This window comes from Scyliorhinus torazame, chromosome 13, assembly GCF_047496885.1.
Source record: "Scyliorhinus torazame isolate Kashiwa2021f chromosome 13, sScyTor2.1, whole genome shotgun sequence".
Classification (NCBI taxonomy): domain Eukaryota; kingdom Metazoa; phylum Chordata; class Chondrichthyes; order Carcharhiniformes; family Scyliorhinidae; genus Scyliorhinus; species Scyliorhinus torazame.
The window spans coordinates 224,858,121-224,882,583 of NC_092719.1; the positions used below are offsets into that span (position 1 = coordinate 224,858,121).

A 24,463-nucleotide genomic window follows, 5' to 3' on the forward strand; every position below is an offset into this window, starting at 1 on the left:
GTCAGAGGGACAGTACTGAGGGAGTGCCGCACTGTCAGAGGGTCAGTACTGAGGGTGTGCTGCACTGTCAGAGGGTCAGTACTGAGGGAGTGCCGCACTGTCAGAGGGTCAGTACTGAGGGTGAGCTGCACTGTCAGAGGGTCAGTACTGAGGGAGTGCCGCACTGTCAGAGGGTCAGTACTGATGGAGTGCTGCACTGTCAGAGGTTCAGTACTGAGGGAGTGCCACACTGTCAGAGGTTCAGTACTGAGGGAGTGCCGCACTGTCAGAGGGTCAGTACTGAAGGAGTGCCGCACTGTCAGAGGGTCAGTACTGAGGGAGTGCCACACTGTCAGAGGGTCAGTACTGATGGAGTGCTGCACTGTCAGAGGTTCAGTACTGAGGGAGTGCCACACTGTCCGAGGTTCAGTACTGAGGGAGTGCCGCACTGTCAGAGGGTCAGTACTGAAGGAGTGCCGCACTGTCAGAGGGTCAGTACTGAGGGAGTGCCACACTGTCAGAGGGTCAGTACTGAAGGAGTGCTGCACTGACAGAGGTTCAGTACTGAGGGAGTGCTGCACTGTCAGAGGGTCAGAACTGAGGGAGTGCCGCACTGTCAGAGGGTCAGTACTGAGTGAGTGCGTCACTGTCAGAGGGTCAGTACTGAGGGAGTGCCGCACAGTCAGAGGGTCAGTACTGAGGGAGTGCTGCTCTGTCAGAGGTTCAGTACTGAAGGAGTGCTGCACTGTCAGAGGATCAGTACTGAGGGAGAGCTGCACTGTCAGAGGGTCAGTACTGACTGAGTGCTGCACTGTCAGAGGTTCAGTACTGAAGGAGTGCTGCACTGTCAGAGGGTCAGTACTGAGGAAGCGCTGCACGATCAGAGGGTCAGTACTGAGGGAGTGCTGCACTGTCACAGGTCTGTACTGAGGGAGTGCTGCACTGTCAGAGGATCAGTACTGAGTGAGTGCCGCACTGTCAGAGGGTCAGTACTGAGGGAGTGCTGCACTGTCAGAGGATCAGTACTGAGGGAGTGCCGCACTGTCCGAGGTTCAGTACTGAGGGAGTGCTGCACTGTCAGAGGTTCAGTATTGAGGGAGTGCTGCACTGTCACAGGTCTGTACTGAGGGAGTGCTGCACTGTCAGAGGATCAGTACTGAGGGAGTGCCGCACTGTCAGAGGGTCAGTACTGAGGGAGTGCCGCACTGTCAGAGGGTCAGTACTGAGGGAGTGCTGCACAGTCAGAGAGTCAGTACTGAGGGAGTGCTGCACTGTCAGAGGGTCAGTCTGAAGGAGTGCTGCACTGTCAGAGGTTCAGTACTGAGGGAGTGCCGCACTGTCAGAGGGTCAGTACTGATGGAGTGCTGCACTGTCAGAGGTTCAGTACTGAGGGAGTGCCACACTGTCAGAGGTTCAGTACTGAGGGAGTGCCGCACTGTCAGAGGGTCAGTACTGAAGGAGTGCCGCACTGTCAGAGGGTCAGTACTGAGGGAGTGCCACACTGTCAGAGGGTCAGTACTGATGGAGTGCTGCACTGTCAGAGGTTCAGTACTGAGGGAGTGCCACACTGTCAGAGGTTCAGTACTGAGGGAGTGCCGCACTGTCAGAGGGTCAGTACTGAAGGAGTGCCGCACTGTCAGAGGGTCAGTACTGAGGGAGTGCCACACTGTCAGAGGGTCAGTACTGAAGGAGTGCTGCACTGACAGAGGTTCAGTACTGAGGGAGTGCTGCACTGTCAGAGGGTCAGAACTGAGGGAGTGCCGCACTGTCAGAGGGTCAGTACTGAGTGAGTGCGTCACTGTCAGAGGGTCAGTACTGAGGGAGTGCCGCACAGTCAGAGGGTCAGTACTGAGGGAGTGCTGCTCTGTCAGAGGTTCAGTACTGAAGGAGTGCTGCACTGTCAGAGGATCAGTACTGAGGGAGAGCTGCACTGTCAGAGGGTCAGTACTGAGTGAGTGCTGCACTGTCAGAGGTTCAGTACTGAAGGAGTGCTGCACTGTCAGAGGGTCAGTACTGAGGAAGCGCTGCACGATCAGAGGGTCAGTACTGAGGGAGTGCTGCACTGTCACAGGTCTGTACTGAGGGAGTGCTGCACTGTCAGAGGATCAGTACTGAGTGAGTGCCGCACTGTCAGAGGGTCAGTACTGAGGGAGTGCTGCACTGTCAGAGGATCAGTACTGAGGGAGTGCCGCACTGTCCGAGGTTCAGTACTGAGGGAGTGCTGCACTGTCAGAGGTTCAGTATTGAGGGAGTGCTGCACTGTCACAGGTCTGTACTGAGGGAGTGCTGCACTGTCAGAGGATCAGTACTGAGGGAGTGCCGCACTGTCAGAGGGTCAGTACTGAGGGAGTGCCGCACTGTCAGAGGGTCAGTACTGAGGGAGTGCTGCACAGTCAGAGAGTCAGTACTGAGGGAGTGCTGCACTGTCAGAGGGTCAGTCTGAAGGAGTGCTGCACTGTCAGAGGTTCAGTACTGAGGGAGTGCTGCACTGTCAGAGGGTCAGTCTGAAGGAGTGCTGCACTGTCAGAGGGGCAGTACTGAGGGAGTGCTGCACTGTCAGAGGGTCAGTGCTGAGGGAGTGCTGCACTGTCAGAGGGTCAGTACTGAGGGAGTGCTGCACTGTCAGAGGGTCAGTGCTGAGGGAGTGCTGTATAGTCAGAGGGTCAGTACTGAGGGAGTGCTGCACTGTCAGAGGGTCAGTACTGAGGGAGTGCTGCACTGTCAGAGGGTCAGTACTGAGGGAGTGCTGCACTGTAATTGGTGCTGTCTGATGTTAAACCAGTGCTTGGGCACGATGGCGCATTGGTTAGCACTGCTGCCTCACGGCACCGAGGTCCCAGGTTCTGTCGCCTCACCTGAGCACCCATTATTCATCACTTCATCCAGACACTGAGCATTGGAAAACATTCCAACCAAGGGGGGAATGTGCCACAGCTGAAACCTTTCCTCCACTTCATCTCGCTCCCTGGAGTCAATTTCATTTGCATTCCAAACATGACAATATTCCAGCCTCAGGCTCCTGAAAAGGACGTTCACGGTTTAGTCTCGAACAGATGGCGATCCCAGATGTGGAATAGAGTTTTTCAAAATGGGAAATCAATCAATTTAACACAATTGATGTGACTTTCAAATCAGTCAGATTGGATCAGGCTCTGTTTTCTCACACACTGCACCCACGTCCCCTCCCTCCATTCAATAAGCGACAAAACATTTTTGTTTCTAGTTTTATTAAGATTTCAAAACTTAGCAAGGTGAATCATGTTAGCATTTGTTGAATACTGCCCATTACAAGCACAAAGGGCAAGTACAGCACAAGTTATGGACAGAGTAAGGCTCCCTCTACACTGTCCCCATCAACACTCCCAGGACAGGTACAGCACGGGGTTAGATACAGAGTAAAGCTCCCTCTACACTGTCCCCATCAAACACTCCCAGGACAGGTACAGCATGGGGTTAGATACAGAGTAAAGCTCCCTCTACACTGTCCCCATCAACACTCCCAGGACAGGTACAGCACGGGGTTAGATACAGAGTAAAGCTCCCTCTACACTGTCCCCATCAAACACTCCCAGGACAGGTACAGCACGGGTTAGATACAGAGTAAAGCTCCCTCTACACTGTCCCCATCAAACACTCCCAGGACAGGCACAGCACGGGGTTAGATACAGAGTAAAGCTCCCTCTGCACTGTCCCCATCAAACACTCCCAGGACAGGTACAGCCCGGGGTTAGATAGAGAGTAAAGATACCTCTACACTGTTCCCATCAAACACTCCCAGGACAGGTACAGCATGGGGTTAGATACAGAGTAAAGCTCCCTCTACACTGTCCCCATCAAACACTGGATTACTCCCAGTGAGACACGCGTGCGAGCACAGAAATGGGAGAATAGTGCAGATGAATGCGTGGCTTAAGGGTTAGAACATAGAACATAGAACATTACAGCGCAGTACAGGCCCTTCAGCCCTCGATGTTGCAACGACCTGTGAAACCACTCTAAAGCCCATCTACACGATTCCCTTATCGTCCATATGTCTATCCAATGACCATTTGAATGCCCTTAGTGTTGGCGAGTCCACTACTGTTGCAGGCAGGGCATTCCACGCCCTTACTACTCTCTGAGTAAAGAACCTACCTCTGACATCTGTCCTATATCTATCTCCCCTCAATTTAAAGCTATGTCCCCTCGTGCGAGACATCACCATCAGAGGAAAAAGGTTCTCACTGTCCACCCTATCCAATCCTCTGATCATCTTGTATGCCTCAATTAAGTCACCTCTTAACCTTCTTCTCTCTAACGAAAATAGCCCCAAGTCCGTCAGCCTTTCCTCATAAGATCTTCATAAGAGCACAGAAAGTACAGGATGGAGCTTAAAGAAATTGGGAGAGCAAAGAGGAAATTTGAGAAAGCTCTGGCTGGTAAAAGTATGGAAAATACCAAGATATTCTCTATGTATATCAATAGGAAGGGGATAAGAATCCTTCGCCGGGCTACCAGGGACGCAAAGGCCAGAATGCCGGCCTCTTTCGCCTCCTGCACTCCCGGCTCGTCCACTACTCCAAATATTGCTAGCCCCCAGCTGGGCTTGACCCGGACTTTCACCACCTGAGATATTGCTCCCGCCACTCCTCTCCAGAACCCCTCCAGTGCCGGACATGTCCAGAACATGTGGACATGGTTCGTCGGGCTCCCTGAACATCTTCCGCATCTGTTCTCTACCCCAAAGAACCTACTCAGCCTCGCCCCGGTCAAGTGCGCTCTGTGGACCACCTTAAATTATATCAGGCTGAGCCTGGCACACGAGGAGGAGGAATTAACCCTACCTAGGGCATCAGCCCACAAACCTTCCTCGATCACCTCCCCCAGCTCCTCCTCCCATTTACCCTTCAGCTCTTCTGCTAGCGCTTCCCCCTCTTCTTTCATCTCTTGGTGTATTGCCGAAACCTTGCCCTCCCCGACCCATACACATGAAATCACCCTGTCTTGAATTTCCTGTGTCGGGAATTCCCTGACCTGTCGCCTCACAAAAGCCCTCACCTGCATATATCTGAATGCATTTCCCGGGGGTAGCTCAAACTTCTCCTCCAGTGCCCCTAGGCTCGCAAATGTCCCGTCGATGAACAAGTCCCCCATTCTTCTAATCCCCGCCCGGTGCCAGCCCTGGAACCCCCCGTCCATCTTCCCCGGGACAAACCGGTGGTTACCCCTGATTGGGGACCACACCGAGGCTCCCACTGCACCCCTGTGCCGTCTCCACTGGCCCCAGATCCTTAACGTTGCCGCCACCACCGGGCTCGTGGTGTACTTTGATGTCGAGAGCGGCAGCGGTGCCGTCACCAGCGCCCCCAAGCTCGTTCCTTTGCAGGACGCCATCTCCATCCTCTTACATGCCGCCCCCCTCTGCCTCCATAACCCACTTACGGATCATCGCCACGTTTGCTGCCCAGTAGTAGCTCCCTAGGTTTGGCAGCGCCAGCCCTCCTCGGTCCCTACTGCGTTCCAGGAACCCTCTCCTTACCCTCGGGGTTTTGTTCGCCCACACAAACCCCATAATACTCCTACCTACTCTCTTGAAAAAGCCCTTGGTGATCACGATGGGGAGGCACTGGAACACAAACAAAAACCTCGGAAGGACCACCATTTTTACCGACTGCACTCTACCCGCCAATGAGAGCGGCAACATGTCCCATCTTTTGAAGTCCGCCTCCATTTGGTCCACCAACCTCGTCAGATTCAGTTTGTGTAGGGCCCCCCAGCTCCTGGCTATCTGGATCCCTAGATACCGAAAACTCCCCTCCGCCCTCCTCAGCGGTAGGTCCCCTATCCCTCTTTCTTGGTCCCCTGCCTGCAATACAAAAAGCTCACTCTTCCCTACATTGAGCTTATAGCCCGAAAACTCCCCAAACTCCCTCAAAGTCTGCATGACCTCCACCATCCCCTCCATTGGGTCCGCCACGTACAGCAGCAGGTCGTCCGCGTATAGCGACACCCGATGCTCTTCTCCCCCGCGGACCACCCCCCTCCATTTATTAGACTCCCTCAGTGATATGGCCAAGGGTTCGATCGCCAATGCAAACAACAGGGGGGACAGGGGGCACCCCTGCCTCGTTCCTCGGTACAGTCGAAAGTACTCCGACCTCCGCCGGTTCGTCACCACACTTGGCACCGGGGCGCTGTAAAGGAGCTTAACCCAGCTAATAAACCCTCCCCCGAACCCAAACCTACGCAACACCTCCCAGGGGTACTCCCACTCTACTCGGTCAAAGGCCTTTTCCGCGTCCATGGCTGCCACTACCTTCGCCTCTCCCTCCTCCGATGACATCATTATCACGTTTAAGAGCCGCCGCACATTAGTGTTTAATTGCCTGCCCTTTACAAATCCTGTCTGGTCCTCGTGTATCACCCCCGGGACACAGTCCTCAATCCTCGTGGCCAGCACTTTTGCCAATAGCTTAGCGTCCACATTAAGGAGCGAAATCGGCCTGTACGATCCACATTGCTGTGGGTCCTTGTCTCGCTTCAGAATCAAGGAAATTGTCGCCTCCGACATTGTCGGGGGCAGGGTCCTCTCCTCTCTTGCCTCGTTAAAGGTCCTCACTAGTAGCGGGGCCAACAGGTCCGCATACGTTCTATAGAACTCCACCGGGAACCCGTCCAGCCCCGGGGCCTTCCCCGCCTGCATACTCCCCAAACCCTTACTCAGCTCCTCCAACCCGATTGGTGCCCCCAAACCAGCCACCTCTTGCTCCTCCACCCTCGGGAACCGCAGTTGGTCCAGGAATCTTCCCATCCCCTCTTCCCCCACTGGGGGCTGGGATCTGTACAGCTCTTCATAGAAGGCCTTGAATACCTTGTTTATTTCCGTTGCACTCTGGGTCATGGCTCCCCCACCATCTTTGACTCCCCCTATTTCCCTCGCTGCCGCCCTCTTACGGAGCTGGTGTGCCAGCATCCAACTGGCCTTTTCCCCGTACTCGTAGGTCGCCCCCTGCGCCTTCCTCCACTGTGCCTCCGCCTTCCCCGTGGTCAACAGGTCAAACTCCGTCTGGAGCCGTCGCCTTTCCCCAAGTAATCTTTCCTCCGGGGCCTCTGCGTATCTCCTGTCCACTCTCAAAATCTCCCCATGAACCTCTCCCTTTCCATACCCTCTGTCTTCTCCCTATGAGCTCTAATGGAAATGAGCTCTCCCCTGTTCACCGCCTTCAACACCTCCCATACCACCCCCACTCGCACCTCCCAGTTGTCGTTGGCCTCCAGGTACCTTTCAATACACCCCCTTACCTAACCACACACCACCTCATCTGCCAACAGTCCCACATCCAACCGCCACAGCGGGCGTTGGTCCCTCTCCTCTCCCAGCTCCAGTTCCACCCAGTGCGGGGCATGGTCCGAAACGGCTATGGCCGAATACTCCGTCCCCTCCACCCTCGCGATGAGCGCCCTGCCCAGCACAAAGAAGTCTATCCGGGAGTAGGCTTTGTGCACGTGGGAGAAGAAAGAAAATTCCCTGGCCTGCGGCCTTGCAAACCGCCATGGGTCCACTCTTCCCCCCCCCCCCCCCCCCATCTGATCCATAAACCCCCTGAGCACCCTGGCCGCCGCCGGCTTCTTTCCAGTCCTTGATTTGGAGCGGTCTAGTGCTGGGTCCAGCACTGTATTAAAGTCCCCTCCCATTATCAGGCCTCCTACCTCCAGGTCCGGAATGCGCCCCAACATGCGCTTCATGAATCCAGCATCATCCCAGTTTGGGGCGTATACATTTACCAACACCACCCACGTCCCTTGCAACCTACCGCTCACCATTACATATCGCCCTCCATTGTCTGCTACAATAGTCTTGGCCTCAAATGACACCACCCCTCTGTTTATCGCATCCAGTCCAGAGCGAAACCCCCCCCCCCGGCCGACTAGCCATCTCCTTTTCTGGGCCAGTCCCGTGTCCGCGTCTCCCTCACCCTCCAGGCCCCCAATCGGGGGACCTCCGTCCCGGCCACCTCTTCTGTGTCCCATTCCCTTTCGGCCAGTGCAGCAGCAACCCTGTTTCCCCCCCTTCCCCCCTCCACCCCCCTTCCCTCCCCCCCGCTAGATCCCTGTCTACCTTTTTTGCTCCCCCCATATCACTCCCGTAAGTCAGCTGACGCCTGCTGACCCCGGCTTCCCCGCCATCCCTTTGACCCCCCCATGTGGGAATCTCCCCATCAGTAGACGTTCCTACGTTCCCCCTCCCACCTTTCTTCCCGCGCGCGGGAGAAAAACCCCGCGCTTTCCAGAGCCTGCCCCGCCCCCCCGACGCAGCTTCTGTTGCGGCCTTGTCTCTCGTCCCCAGCCCATATAACATTCCCTGCGTGTGATTGCCCCCCTATATACAACCGCCATCATACTTCAACCCTCAAATACCCCCCACCCTCACAAACCCTCAATTAGAGTCCAACCTTTCAGTTAGTATAAAGGTCCATGCCTCTTCGGGCGTTTCGAAGTAGTGGTGTTGGCCATTATGTGTAACCCACAGTCGCGCTGGCTGCAACATTCCAAATTTCACTCCTTTCCGATGCAGCACCGCTTTGGCCCGGTTGAAACCCGCTCTCCGCTTAGCGACCTCCGTGCTCCAGTCCGGGTATATTCTGATCTCCGCATTGTCCCACTTGCTGTTCCGCTCCTTCTTGGCCCATTTCAGGACCCTCTCTCTGTCCGTAAACCGGTGAAATCTCACCACCATCGGCCTTGGCGGCTCTTTTGCTTTGGGCTTCCTCGCCAGCACCCGGTGCGCCCCTTCCAGCTCCAGCAACCCCGGGGGGGCCTCCGCGCCCCGATCATTGTGCCCGCATATGCCGCGGCGTCGGCCCCCTCCACTTCTTCTGGGAGACCCAGGATCCTCAAATTGTTTCTCCTCAACCTGTTCTCCAGGTCTTCCCGCCCACGTCTTGTGTAGCGCCTCGTGCCGCTCCACTCTCACCGCCAGGCCCAAGAGCTCGTCCTCATTCTCACTCACTTTGTCCTGGATCTCCTGGATCTTCACCTCGTGGGCTTTCTGGGTTGCCCCAAGTCCTTCAATTAATGCCAGCATCGGCGTCACCATCTCCTTGCGCAGCTCCTCGAAGCAGCGCTTGATGAATTCTTGCATCTCTTCTTTGTCCCCGGCCACCGCCATTTTGTTTGTTTTTCTCTTTCTTCTCCCGCTGCTCCAGTGCCGTATTTTTGGCCGTTTCGCTGCGGGTCCGGTCCATACAGGTTAGTGGGGGACCTCGCTCCTCTCTTCCCCATGGGTTGGCTGTGTGAAAAGTTCCTTTGGGGCTCTTCTATCGAGCCCGAAAGTCCGTCTTCGCGGGAGCTGCCGATTCGTGCGGCTTAGCTCCGCATAGCCGCAACCGGAAACGTGGACAAGATTCTGAGGGGCATGGACAGGGTGGAGAGGGAGTAGATGTTCCCCTTAGCTGAAGGCTCAGTTACGAGGCGGACACAAGTTCAAGGTGAGGGGCGGGAGGTTTGGGAGGGATTTGAGGAAAACAATTTTACCCAGAGAATGGTGATGGTCTGGAGGGCGCTGCCTGGATGGGTACTTGACTCGGCATAACATTCGAGGTTATGAACATGTGCTGGCAAATGGGATCAGGTGGACAGGTCAGGTGTTTTTCATGGTTGGTGCAGACTCGATGGGCCGAAAGGCGTGTTCTGCACTGTCGTGTTCTGTGATGCTGTGTGAATTAAGCAGGTGCTGTGAGGCCCAATTTCTAGACCCACAAATTTTCCAAGGAACTTCTGGCTTTCCCTTTACACGGTTGCTGTTTCCATCCCCTTGACGATTTGCTCGGGTCCTGACAGACAAGGGTGAAAGGGAATGAACTGTGCACAGTGAAGTTAGTCTATTGACCAGTCCAGTGGTTGGGTTTGTGCCATTGCAGGTATTATTCATGTTGGCCCGATGAGAGTATGCCAACTGGCTGCCCACATTCAGCCTGGTCCTGGGAGCGCACAGTTACACTTCCCTGTTTTACAGATTGTGCCAGAGGGGGAGGGGGGTCACTGAAAAACTGTCCCATACCAAGTAGTTCCTCCACGGACTCAATGAACCTCGACTCAATGCCACTTTGCAATCCCCAACGTTGCCCCTATATCCCTTCCCCTTTCAGTGACCTCGGGAACCCCTATTCACATCCCCAATCTCCCCATTCCTCCCCCCACCTGCCCCCAACCTTCACCCACCACCCCACAAGTCTGGTGTTGTGGGAGAAAGTCAAGCCCTTGAGTCTCTGTGACAACTTTGTCACTTCCAGTGTACTAACTGCTCCCGAGCTGTGACTAATCCAGGAAAACCTTCCAATTGGAGGCTCCACACAGTGTGTTTCTGGCACTGTCCAGGCAGTGATTTCACACTCCTGCACCTGCCAACTCACCCATTTAATGCACTTCAGACTGAATTGCAAACTCAACTCAAGTGTTTCACCCAGTTTATCATCAATCTTCCTTCATTATAAATCTCTCCATGTGACTGCCACTATTTCGGATGTCGGGGGATGGGGGGACCACAAAACAGGCCCCAGCCTAGTCCCACTTTCCAGTACTTGGCCTGTAGCCCTGCAGGGTGCAAATCCAGACACCTTCTCAAAGAGTTGAGGGTTTCTGCCCCCGTCACCCTTTCAGACAGCAGGTTCCACCTAACCCCTCTGGGTGAAAACCTGGGCGGATTTCTCTGATACTGGGGCTAGGTCCCCACACCCGCGGGAAAACAGGCGCAAATCGCTCTGGACTTTCCTGGAGAAAGTGTGATTCTCCATTTTGCAGGGGGCTAGCGGAGCCCCAGAGTAGTCCTCCCAGCCCCGGTGTAGTCCTCCCAGCCCCGGAGTAGTCCTCCCAGCCCCGGAGTAGTCCTCCCAGCCCCGGAGTAGTCCTCCCAGCCCCGGAGTAGTCCTCCCAGCCCCGGTGTAGTCCTCCCAGCCCCGGAGTAGTCCTCCCAGCCCCGGAGTAGTCCTCCCAGCCCCGGTGTAGTCCTCCCAGCCCCGGAGTAGTCCTCCCAGCCCCGGAGTAGTCCTCCCAGCCCCGGAGTAGTCCTCCCAGCCCGGAGTAGTCCTCCCAGCCCCGGAGTAGTCCTCCCAGCCCCGGAGTAGTCCTCCCCGCCCCGGAGTAGTCCTCCCAGCCCGGAGTAGTCCTCCCCGCCCCGGAGTAGTCCTCCCAGCCCGGAGTAGTCCTCCCAGCCCCGGAGTAGTCCTCCCAGCCCCGGAGTAGTCCTCCCAGCCCCGGAGTAGTCCTCCCAGCCCCGGAGTAGTCCTCCAAGCCCCGGAGTGCTCCTCCCAACTCCGGCTGCCGATACAGGGCCCTGCACTTCCGGCTGGGGGTCCGCGGCAGCAGCCTGCGACGGCAGCCCCGCGTAACATGGCGGACCCACACCGCGGACCGCCCCCCCCCCCCCCAGATCGCACGCACCCGCCGATCGGCGGCCCCCGATCACAAGCCCGGCCTTCCTGGAGGCCCCCACTGTGACAGATCCTCCTGCCCCCCCCCCACTGTGTCCGCAGCCGCCACTCCCGAGTGCCCGCCGGGTGGAGCCATGAGGGAACCACGCCGGCGGGAACTCGGCCAGTTGCTGGCGGAGAATTAGTGCGGGGGCCTTTTTCCAATGGCCCCTGATCAGCGACGCGTCAACCGGAGAATCGCGGGAACGGCGACGGACCCGCTGGCGAGTCTGATGCCCACTCTCTGTCTCCGCGCCGAGCGCGATTGCAGTGCAGAGGCTCGGAGAATCCTGGCCCTTATTCCTCATCCCCCCCATTTAATCTTTCTCCCAATCACTTTAAATCAATGCCCCCTCGTCACTGACCTCTCGGCTGAGGTAAATATACCTTTCCCATTCACTCTTTCCCTCACAATGCTACACATCTCAATCACACCCCCTCTCAGCCTCCGCTGTTCTGAGGAGAATTACCCAGCCTATCCAATCCTGTCCCCAGAACGACATTTTTCCAGTCCTGACAAATGCCGGTCAGTCTGCTCTGGAACCTCGCCAAGGCAATGATGTCCTTTCTGGAATGAGGTGGCTGGAGCAATGCTCAAGCTGTGACCAATCGAATGTTTTATACAGTTCCACTTTTATATAGTTACAGAACGACTTCCCTGCCCTCCAGCACAATCTAAGCGGCAGAGTCCCGTGTCGAGCACTTGCTGGGCTGAGAAACACCACGCTATCGAACTGGACTCATACATACATAGATACATAGAAGATAGGAGCAGGAGGCCTTTTGGCCCTTCGAGCCTGCTCCGCCATTCATCACCATCATGGCTGACCATCCAACTCAATAGCCTAATCCTGCTTTCTCCCCATAGCCTTCGATCCCATTCTCCCCAAGTGCTATATCCAGCCGCCTCTTGAATATATTCTGTTGCAGCCGGGGCCTAGCGGGAAACGCCCCACCCAGGCCGCACTTACTCCCGTTTGCTGCCTGAAGAGCTCCGCTTGTCAGAACTCTTCAATCAGGAGGAGATCCGGAACACCATTCTGAAATGGCGCCCTGATCTCTGAACTCCCACAACTGGTTCCGTCCCGATTGGTTGTTCGTTTGTGGGAGCCAGTAGTGAATGGCACTCGCCTACGGTCTCCGAGGTGAAGGGGTTCGATCCCAAAGCCTCGGGCCGATCAGGCGGGTGCACATTAGAGTGAGAATAGCTACTCACTCAATTATGTAGATTTTCCAAAGACTCATCCGACCCACAATGGACGGGTTGCAGATCGCAACATCTTGTGAGATCCCGTTAGATCACCTATGGGCCCCACTGGAACTTCCAGTCACAAAAACACACCTCAACAATTACCCTTCATTTTCTGTCACTCCTCCATTTTCTGGTTTGCCTTTGAGAGAGGGATAGAGATGAGGAAGGATTGAGAGAGAGTGACAGAGAGGGAGGAAAAGAGTGCCCACACGGCACAGGCCCACCCGTGGATCATGGGCCCCGATCGCGGGCCAGGCCACCGTGGGGGCCCCCCCGGAGCCCGCCCGCGCCTCATTTTCCCGCCGGTAAGAGGTGGTTTAATCCACGCCGGCGGGACAGGCATTCCAGCAGCGGGACTTCGGCCCATCCGGGCCGGAGAATCGCCGGGGGGCGCCCGCCAACCGGCGCGGCGCGATTCCCGCCACTGCCGAATCTCCGGTGCCGGAGAATTCGGCAACCAGCGGGGCAGGATTCACGCTAGCCCCCGGCAATTCTCCGACCTGGCGGGGGGTCGGAGAATCCCGCCCACAGTCAGTAACACAGGGTGTTGGGGGAGAGGGGTTACTGAGTGACAGTGTGAGGGAGCTGGATTAACATCAGTAGAGATACAGTCAGTAACACAGGGTGCTGGGGGAGAGGGGTTACTGAGTGACAGTGTGAGGGAGCTGGATTAACATCAGTAGAGATACAGTCAGTAACAGAGGGTGCTGGGGGAGAGGGGTTACTGAGTGACAGTGTGAGGGAGCTGGATTAACATCAGTAGAGATACAGTCAGTAACACAGGGTGCTGGGGGAGAGGGCTTACTGAGTGACAGTGTGAGGGAGCTGGATTAACATCAGTAGAGATACAGTCAGAGACACAGGGTGCTGGGGGAGAGGGGTTACTGAGTGACAGTGTGAGGGAGCTGGATTAACATCAGTAGAGATACAGTCAGTAACACAGGGTGCTGGGGGAGAGGGGTTACTGAGTGACAGTGTGAGGGAGCTGGATTAACATCAGTAGAGATACAGTCAGTAACACAGGGTGCTGGGGGAGAGAGGTTACTGAGTGACAGTGTGAGGGAGCTGGATTAACATCAGTAGAGATACAGTCAGTAACACAGGGTGCTGGGGGAGAGGAGTTACTGAGTGACAGTGTGAGGGAGCTGGATTAACATCAGTAGAGATACAGTCAGTAACACAGGGTGCTGGGGGAGAGGGGTTACTGAGTGACAGTGTGAGGGAGCTGGATTAACATCAGTAGAGACACAGTCAGTAACACAGGGTGCTGGGGGAGAGGGGTTACTGAGTGACAGTGTGAGGGAGCTGGATTAACATCAGTAGAGATACAGTCAGTAACACAGGGTGCTGGGGGAGAGGGGTTACTGAGTGACAGTGTGAGGGAGCTGGATTAATATCAGTAGAGATACAGTCAGTAACACAGGGTGCTGGGGGAGAGGGGTTACTGAGTGACAGTGTGAGGGAGCGGGATTAACATCAGTAGAGATACAGTCAGTAACACAGGGTGCTGGGGGAGAGGGGTTACTGAGTGACAGTGTGAGGGAGCTGGATTAACATCAGTAGAGATACAGTCAGTAACACAGGGTGCTGGGGGAGAGGGGTTACTGAGTGACAGTGTGAGGGAGCTGGATTAACATCAGTAGAGATACAGTCAGTAACACAGGGTCTGGGGGAGAGGGGTTACTGAGTGACAGAGTGAGGGAGCTGGATTAACATCAGTAGAGATACAGTCAGTAACACAGGGTGCTGGGAGAGAGGGGTTACTGAGTGACAGCGTGAGGGAGCCGGATTAACATCAGTAGAGATACAGTCAGTAACACAGGGTGCTGGGGGAGAGGGGTTACTGAGTGACAGTGTGAGGGAGCTGGATTAATATCAGTAGAGATACAGTCAGTAACACAGGGTGCTGGGGGAGAGGGGTTACTGAGTGACAGTGTGAGGGAGCGGGATTAACATCAGTAGAGATACAGTCAGTAACACAGGGTGCTGGGGGAGAGGGGTTACTGAGTGACAGTGTGAGGGAGCGGGATTAACATCAGTAGAGATACAGTCAGTAACACAGTGTGCTGGGGGAGAGGGGTTACTGAGTGACAGTGTGAGGGAGCTGGATTAACACCAGTAGAGATACAGTCAGTAACACAGGGTGCTGGGGGAGAGGGGTTACTGAGTGACAGCGTGAGGGAGCTGGATTAACATCAGTAGAGATACAGTCAGTAACACAGGGTGCTGGGGGAGAGGGGTTCTGAGTGACAGTGTGAGGGAGCTGGATTAACATCAGTAGAGATACAGTCAGTAACACAGGGTGCTGGGGGAGAGGGGTTACTGAGTGACAGTGTGAGGGAGCTGGATTAACATCAGTAGAGATACAGTCAGTAACACAGGGTGCTGGGGGAGAGGGGTTACTGAGTGACAGTGTGAGGGAGCTGGATTAACATCAGTACAGATACAGTCAGTAACACAGGGTGCTGGGAGAGAGGGGTTACTGAGTGACAGTGTGAGGGAGCTGGATTAACATCAGTAGAGATACAGTCAGTAACACAGGGTGCTGGGAGAGAGGGGTTACTGAGTGACAGTGTGAGGGAGCTGGATTAACATCAGTAGAGACACAGTCAGTAACACAGGGTGCTGGGAGAGAGGGGTTACTGAGTGACAGTGTGAGGGAGCTGGATTAACATCAGTAGAGACACAGTCAGTAACACAGGGTGCTGGGGGAGAGGGGTTACTGAGTGACAGTGTGAGGGAGCTGGATTAACATCAGTGGAGATACAGTCAGTAACACAGGGTGCTGGGGGAGAGGGGTTACTGAGTGACAGTGTGAGGGAGCTGGATTAACATCAGTACAGATACAGTCAGTAACACAGGGTGCTGGGGGAGAGGGGTTACTGAGTGACAGTGTGAGGGAGCTGGATTAACATCAGTAGAGATACAGTCAGTAACACAGGGTGCTGGGGGTGGGAGGGGTTACTGAGTGACAGTGTGAGGGAGCTGGATTAACATCAGTAGAGATACAGTCAGTAACACAGGGTGCTGGGGGAGAGGAGTTACTGAGTGACAGTGTGAGGGAGCTGGATTAACATCAGTAGAGATACAGTCAGTAACACAGGGTGCTGGGGGAGAGGGGTTACTGAGTGACAGTGTGAGGGAGCTGGATTAACATCAGTAGAGATACAGTCAGTAACACAGGGTGCTGGGGGAGAGGGGTTACTGAGTGACAGTGTGAGGGAGCTGGATTAACATCAGTAGAGATACAGGCAGTAACACGGTGCTGGGGGAGAGGGGTTACTGAGTGACAGTGTGAGGGAGCTGGATTAACATCAGTAGAGATACAGTCAGTAACACAGGGTGCTGAGGGAGAGGGGTTACTGAGTGACAGTGTGAGGGAGCTGGATTAACATCAGTAGAGACACAGTCAGTAACACAGGGTGCTGGGGGAGAGGGGTTACTGAGTGACAGTGTGAGGGAGCTGGATTAACATCAGTAGAGACACAGTCAGTAACACAGGGTGCTGGGGGTGGGAGGGGTTACTGAGTGACAGTGTGAGGGAGCTGGATTAACATCAGTAGAGATACAGTCAGTAACACAGGGTGCTGAGGGAGAGGGGTTACTGAGTGACAGTGTGAGGGAGCTGGATTAACATCAGTAGAGATACAGTCAGTGACACAGGGTGCTGGGGGAAAGGGGTTACTGAGTGACAGTGTGAGGGAGCTGGATTAACATCAGTAGAGATACAGTCAGTGACACAGGGTGCTGGGGGAGAGGAGTTACTGAGTGACAGTGTGAGGGAGCTGGATTAACATCAGTAGAGATACAGTCAGTAACACAGGGTGCTGGGGGAGAGGGGTTACTGAGTGACAGTGTGAGGGAGCTGGGGGAGAGGGGTTACTGAGTGACCGTGTGAGGGAGCTAGGGGAGAGGGGTTACTGAGTGACAGTGTGAGGGAGCTGGATTAACATCAGTAGAGATACAGTCAGTAACACAGGGCGCTGTGGGAGAGGGGTTACTGAGTGACAGTGTGAGGGAGCTGGATTAACATCAGTAGAGATACAGTCAGTAACACAGGGTGCTGGGGGAGAGGGGTTACTGAGTGACAGTGTGAGGGAGCTGGATTAACATCAGTAGAGACACAGTCAGTAACACAGGGTGCTGGGGGAGAGGGGTTACTGAGTGACAGTGTGAGGGAGCTGGATTAACACCGATAGAGATACAGTCAGTAACACAGGGTGCTGGGGGAGAGGGGTTACTGAGTGACAGTGTGAGGGAGCTGGATTAACATCAGTAGAGATACAGTCAGTGACACAGGGTGCTGGGGGAGAGGGGTTACTGAGTGACAGTGTGAGGGAGCTGGATTAACATCAGTAGAGATACAGTCAGTGACACAGGGTGCTGGGGGAGAGGGGTTACTGAGTGACAGTGTGAGGGAGCTGGATTAACATCAGTAGAGATACAGTCAGTAACACAGGGTGCTGGGGGAGAGGGGTTACTGAGTGACAGTGTGAGGGAGCTGGATTAACATCAGTAGAGATACAGTCAGCAACACAGGGTGCTGGGGGAGAGGGGTTACTGAGTGACAGTGTGAGGGAGCTGGATTAACATCAGTAGAGATACAGTCAGTAACACAGGGTGCTGGGGTAGAGGGGTTACTGAGTGACAGTGTGAGGGAGCTGGATTAACATCAGTCGAGATACAGTCAGTAACACAGGGTGCTGGGGGAGAGGGGTTACTGAGTGACAGTGTGAGGGAGCTGGATTAACATCAGTAGAGATACAGTCAGTAACACAGGGTGCTGGGGGAGAGGGGTTACTGAGTGACAGTGTGAGGGAGCTGGATTAACATAAATAGAGATACAGTCAGTAACACAGGGTGCTGGGGAGAGGGGTTACTAAGTGACAGTGTGAGGGAGCTGGATTAACATCAGTAGAGACACAGTCAGTAACACAGGGTGCTGGGGGAGAGGGGTTACTGAGTGACAGTGTGAGGGAGCTGGATTAACATCAGTAGAGACACAGTCAGTAACACAGGGTGCTGGGGGAGAGGGGTTACTGAGTGACAGTGTGAGGGACCTGGATTAACATAAATAGAGATACAGTCAGTAACACAGGGTGCTGGGGGAGAGGGGTTACTGAGTGACAGTGTGAGGGAGCTGGATTAACATAAATAGAGATACAGTCAGTAACACAGGGTGCTGGGGGAGAGGGGTTACTGAGTGACAGTGTGAGGGAGCTGGATTAACATAAATAGAGATACAGTCAGTAACACAGGGTGCTGGGGGAGAGGGGTTACTGAGTGACAGTGTGAGGGAGCTGGATTAACATAAATAGAGATACAGAGATAACACAAACGGCAAGTGTAGATTCATCAGGATTGTTTAGGTCGAGAAACTTTATCTGAAAATAAGCTTGCGATCCTGGGATCGATCCCAAGGTAGTAGAGGGGATGTAATAAAGATTTTGAAGATTATGAAAGGATTTTAAAAGAGTAAAAGACTGTTTATCTAAATGGGGCAGCCATTGACAAGCTATTGTCAATCTGAATTGTTGGACAGGGAAGAACAAATTAAGAGTTTAGAGAGTGAGGTTGATACAAAGACTATCTAATTTTTACGGGTAAGTGGATGAATATTTGGTTCCAAAAATGATGCAGGACGAGAGAGAGCGGAGTGGTTGGATTAGTTTTGGTTGATGTGTCAATTTCTGTGCTCTGACACTTTTTGATTCGATGGTTGCAGACTACAGGAGGAAGAGGGGAACTGGGAGTGAGGAGGGAATGAGTGAGGTTTGGAGAGGCAGGAAGATGGAGTTGAGATTCAGCTCTGCAATGATCCAAACACATTTTGGTACAGATTCAAGAGCCTGAATGGCCTCTTCCGACTGCTGTGTTCCCACCAGAAACTCGCATTTTGGAGACATCTTGTTTATTGTGGGTGACCAGTCCCCCCTGTGTCTTTGTGCCTCTCCCTTGTGAACTCTCTGAATCTTGCTGCCTTTTTTCCTGCAGTGCCGAGCAGTTTTGCTCAGGAACTCCCGTCCCTGCCTCACGGATGTACAGATGGGAGCTGTTACCCAGCAACCGGGAACCTCCTGATTGGGCGGGCCCACAATCTGACTGCCACCTCTACCTGCGGGGCGGAGAAACCGAGTGATTATTGCATTGTCAGCCACCTCCAGGTGAGTGTGAGAGAGAATGGAGAGTTTGCCGGCAAGCTCGGGGCCCCTGGGACTGTCTGGAGTCCCCACAGATTGGAAATATCATTGCCGGGACTGAGCTGTGAGCAAACGTCCGGGGAGGAAAATCAGGAGACGGTTTTGTTTCAAAGCAATTGTATGTTTCTTTGAACAATTTAGTTGATGAAAGATGGACAAAGTGGTGTGTGACTGGCTGGGAAGGAGTCATGGAGAAACCTCCAGAGATACACCCTGCCACAGTTGTCAACCTTACTCCCGTCTGGGGAACAAAATATTCATCAACAACTGCCTATTTTCTGCATTTTTGTAACCAGTTATGAAATGTTGGGGTGGAGGTGTGGGCTTAAGTAAGGTGCTCTTTCAATGGGCCGAATGGCCTCCTTCAACACTGTAGGGATTCTATGAAATAGGAACAGGAGGGGGCCATTCGCCCCTCAAGTCTACTTCAGCATTCAATAGGATCGTGACTGATCCGACATTCCTCATGTCCACTTTCCTGCCCTTTCCCAGTAACCCTTGATTCCCTGACTGATCTGGGGCGTCATTCTCCGACCCCCCGCCGGGTCAAAGAATCGCCGGGGCTGGCGTGAATCCCGCCCCCGCCGGTTGCCGAAGTCTCCGGCACCGGAGATTCGGCGGGGGCGGGAATCGCGCTGCGCTGGTTGGCGGGCCCCCCCGCTGGATTCTCCGGCCCAGATGGGCCGAAGTCCCGCCGATAAATTGCCTGTCCTGCCGGCGTGGATTAAACCACCTTTTGAACGGCGGGACAAGGCGGCGTGGGCGGGCTCCGGGGTCCTGGGGGGGGCGCGGGGCGATCTGGCCCCGGGGGGTGCCTCCACGGTGGCCTGGCCTGCGATCGGGGCCCACCGATCCGCGGGCGGGCCTGTGCCGTGGGGGCACTCTTTCCCTTCCGCCTCCGCCACGGTCTCCACCATGGCGGAGGCGGAAGAGACTCTCCCCACTGCGCATGCGCGGGAAACTGTCAGCGGCCGCTGACGCTCCCGCGCATGCGCCGCCCGGGGATGTCATTTCCGCGCCAGCTAGCGGGGCAACAAAGGCCGTTTCCGCCAGCTGGCGGGGCGGAAATTTCTCCAGCGTCGGCCTAGCCCCTCAATGTTGGGGCTCGGCCCCAAAACGGCGCCAATCAGACGGGCATCGCGCCGTTTCCGGAGAATTTCGCCCCTGGAGTCTATCTCAGCCTTAAATACACACAAGGACTCTGCCCCACAGCTCTCTGTGACAAGGAGTTCCAATGACTCACAGCGCTCCGAGAGAAGAAACCCCTCCTCATCTCAGTCTCCATTGCCCCCGCCCTTTATTCTGAGACTCTGCTCTCTGCTCTCCCACGGAGGAGAAACATCCTCTCAGCATTTACCCTGCCAGCCCCTGAGGAACCCGGCATGTTTCAATGAGACCATCTCTCATTATTCTAAATTCCAATGAGTAGATCCCGACCTGTTTAACCTTTACTCAAAGACAATCCCTCCATCCCGGGGATCATCCTGGTGAACCGTCGCTGAACTGCCTCCAATTAAATAATATCTTTCCTTTAATAAGGGAACCAAAACTGCTGCCAGTGCTCCAGATGTGGCCTCACCTGTACCTTGTACAGCTGCAGCAAGACTTCCCGACTCTTATACTCCAACCCCTTTGAAATGAGGGCCAACATTCCATTAGCTTTCCTGATTACCTGCTACACCATTGACACCATCCAGGACAAAGCAGCCTGCTGGATTGGCATCCCACCCACCACCTTCATCGTTCACTCCCTACACCACCACGTCAAGTGGCAGCAGTGTGTGCCATCTCCAGGTACGCTGCAATGTCTCACCAAGGTTCCTGAGGCAGCACCTGCCAAACCTGTGACATCTACCATCTAGAAGGACAAGAGCAGCAGATACCTGGGAACCCCACCACCTGGAGATTCCCCTCCGAGTCACTCCCCACCCTGACTGGGAAATATATTTACTTTCACTGGGTCAAAATCCTGGGACTCCCTCCCTAACAGCACAGTGGGTGTACTTACACCATAGGGACTACAGCGGTTCAAGAAGGAAGCTCACCTTCTCCAGGGTAATTAGCGATGGGTATTGTGGCTTCATGGCAAAACCAAAACAATTTTACCACACCTTAGCTCTTTTGTGTTCCTTCAGCTTATGTTTTTATGATTCACCATCCAGTTGTTATGCTTCACATATTGACTCAATATAGGAAAATGTAAAATGTAATACAGATGTGTTGACTTCCTTAACTGTGTGAGCGTGTGTGAGCGTGTGTGAGCGCGTGTGTCAGCGTGTGTGTGAGCGCGTGTGTCAGCGTGTGTGTGTCAGCGTGTGTATGTCAGCGTGCGTGTGTCAGCGTGTGTGAGCATGTGTGTGAGTGTGTATGAGCATGTGAGTGTGTGTGAGCCTGTCTGAGCATGAGCATGTGTCAGCGTGTATGAGCGTGTGTGTGCGTGAGAGCATGTGTGTGTGAGTGTGTGAGCCTGTCTGAGCATGTGTGAGCGTGTGTGTGTGTGAGGGTCTGAGCATGTGTGTGAGTGTGTTTATGAGCATGTGTGAGTGTGTGAGCATGTCTGAGCCTGTGTGAGCATGTCTGAGCATGTGTGAGCGTATGTGAATGTGTGTGGCCGTGTTAATTAACTAACTCTGCAGTTGTAAGAAACATTTCTGTTCTGCCCGCGGTCCTGGGGAATTCTAGCCGGTTCCGGCTATATGACGGACCACATGGTGCCCGATCTGACTCGGGGCCAGTTTGAACCAAGCAATTACCTTTCGACAGAGCAACATCCTGTGCCCGCTAACTTCCAACAAATATTATCAGTCCCCTTCCCTCCAAACTTGAAAACAACAATTTATTTGTTGGCCTAGCCATTGACACATCCTGTGAAAGAATATATATTTTCAAATGTTACTTTCAGCAGTTCCTAGCTAATAAACCTTCAGTCCTGAAGACTAGTTTGGTGCTGGAGGATAGGCAATTACTGCTGTCGTTTCTCACGATGCTAACACGGGCTCTCTGTACATTCCAGTCACTGAATACTTGGAAGTTTGATTATCTGAGCTCTTCAAGATATTTTTGTGTTGCGATGGTAACCTGTGGAACTAACTTGTACAAAGTAGGTAAGGAATCAGCCTTTGAAATGGAGTTGGGAAGTCTGAGGTGTTGGTATATTGTGATATATTTTGAATACTGAGTAGTTTAAGGTACTAAGGTGATCAGGTTTGGGTATTGATTAGTCGATTATGCTGAGGTATGTATATGAACAAGAGCCAGAGGGTGTTCGAGTGCAGAATGAACTCTGTGGCAAGCAATAAACAGTCTCTACCAAAGCATCCTGATTTCAATGTCTTCTTCAAAACCAGGCTTGGCAATATCCACTGAGATGTGGGGTTTAGAAATTGGGTCGCACTATAATAATTTCTTGCATGAGGAACAATAATGGAAGGGCCCAGTACACATTATTTTATCATGAGTCATATCTGTCATGAGGATATGTCTGGAGGCAGCAGTGTCACGTTCAGTCCAGTAAAGGCACTACACTGGAGGGACTGCAATCTTTCAGCTCGTTAAACGGAGGGTGTATCAGGCCCATTCCTGAGAAGGACCTCAGGAGATCCGCTGTATGAGGCAGCTGCGCAGAGTCTGTCTAAATGCCGGTCCATCTGCCCAGGCCACACCCAGGCCAGAGGATGCTCAGGCCCAGCATTGGCTGACAGCAGTGGGGTCCTGAAACAAGATTAGAAAACCGGACTTCCGGGTGCGGCGATGACCAACTGAGTCGCACGTTTCGGCAGCTCCCGGTGAAACGGACTTTTGGGCTCTTGATAGGAGCCCCAACGGCAATTTTGACAGCTAAAAACACTGTGCGGTAAACCAGAAGGGAATCCCCCCTGGATACGGATGAAAAAAGGAGGAGTAAGTGGCCGGATTGCAGTGGATCCTTCAGAACAGCGGCAAGGAAGGCAAGCAAAAACCAAGATGGCGTCGGAAGGTGGCAGTTTAACATGGGGCCCTGAACAACAAGAGTTCTTGAAATGCTGTGTGGAAGAGCTCAAAAAGGAAATGAAGAAAGAGCTGTTGGCCCCGATACTACAGGCGATCGAAGGGCTAAAGGAGGAACAATAGACCCAGGAGCGGGAGCTTCGGGTCGTGAAGGCAAAGGCAGCCGAGAATGAGGACGACATACAGGGCCTGGTGGTGAAGACGGAGACGCATGAGGCACATCAGAAACGATGTGTGGAAAGGTTGGAGGCACTGGAGAACAACGCAAGGAGAAACAACCTGAGGATTCTTGGTCTTCCTGAAGGTGCGGAGGGAGCGGACGTCAGGGCATATGTGAGCACGATGCTGCACTCGTTAATGGGAGTGGAGGCCCCGGCGGGTCCGTTGGAGGTGGAGGGAGCATACCGAGTGATGGCGCGAGGACCGAGAGCAGGAGAAATTCCCAGAGCCATAGTGGTGAGATTCCTCCGTTCTAAGGATAGAAAAATGGTCCTTAGATGGGCAAAGAAAACTCGGAGCAGTAAATGGGAGAACGCGGTGATCCGCGTTTATCAAGACTGGAGTGCGGAGGTGGCGAGAAGGAGGGCGAGCTTTAATCGGGCCAAGGCGGTGCTTCATAAAAAGAAGATAAAATTTGGAATGCTGCAACCGGCAAGACTGTGGGTCACATATCGAGGGAGGCACCACTACTTTGAGACGGCGGATGAAGCGTGGACTTTTATTGTGGAAGAAAAACTGGAATGAGCGGGCTATTAAAAAGAACGTTTGAACAAAGTGGTGGGGCGAATGTGGGGGACGAAGAGGGGGGTTAAAAAGGGGGGAAAGAGGAGTTTTATGTACTAATCCTGCGATGTGGTAACTTTTCTCTCTTCCACAGGTGGTGATGGGGGGAGGAGGGGAGGTGGAGGAGATGGGGCGTTGGCCATTGGGGGCGGGGCCAAGGGAGAAGCGCGGGCTTGGTTCCCGCGCTATGATAATCATGGCGGGAATAGAGAAGCAGGAAGGAGGGGGTGTCGCACGGTGCGAGCCGAGGTCACGGGGGGAAGCCGAGGTCGGCCAGAGTTTGCTGACTTCTGGGAGCAACATGGGGGGAGTAATTACGCTAGCGGGGGATCTAGCGGGGGGGGTGGGAGGGGGGAATTACTGGGTTGCTGCTGCTGGGGAGAGGATGGGAGGGGATGGGCGGGGGTGCACCGCCTGGGGGAGATACAGCTGCGTGGGAACCGGGTGAGGAGCTGGAAAAAGGGGATGGCTAATCGGCAAGGGGGGGGGGTAGGAAGCCCCCCAACCCGGCTGATCACGTGGAACGTGAGAGGGCTGAACGGGCCGATAAAGAGGGCACGGGTACTCGCACACCTTAAGAAACTTAAGGCAGATGTGGTTATGTTACAGGAAACGCACCTGAAACTGATAGACCAGGTTAGGCTACGCAAAGGATGGGTGGGGCAGGTGTTCCATTCGGGGCTAGATGCGAAAAACAGGGGGGTGGCTATATTAGTGGGGAAGCGGGTAATGTTCGAGGCAAAGACTATAGTGGCGGATAACGGGGGCAGATACGTGATGGTGAGTGGCAAACTACAGGGGGAGACGGTGGTTTT

The 24,463-nt window shown here is 54.1% G+C and overlaps 1 protein-coding gene across 1 annotated transcript in view; it reads left to right on the forward strand.

The window, feature by feature from the left end:
• The window catches only part of lamb2l (laminin, beta 2-like), a 334,455-nt gene that overhangs the window by 30,497 nt on the left and 279,495 nt on the right, over nucleotides 1–24,463 (forward strand). Inside the window, exon 3 of the mRNA XM_072473107.1 lies at nucleotides 18,673–18,842. Coding sequence (XP_072329208.1) covers nucleotides 18,673–18,842 — 170 coding nt within the window. The remainder of the gene's footprint in view (nucleotides 1–18,672; nucleotides 18,843–24,463) is intronic.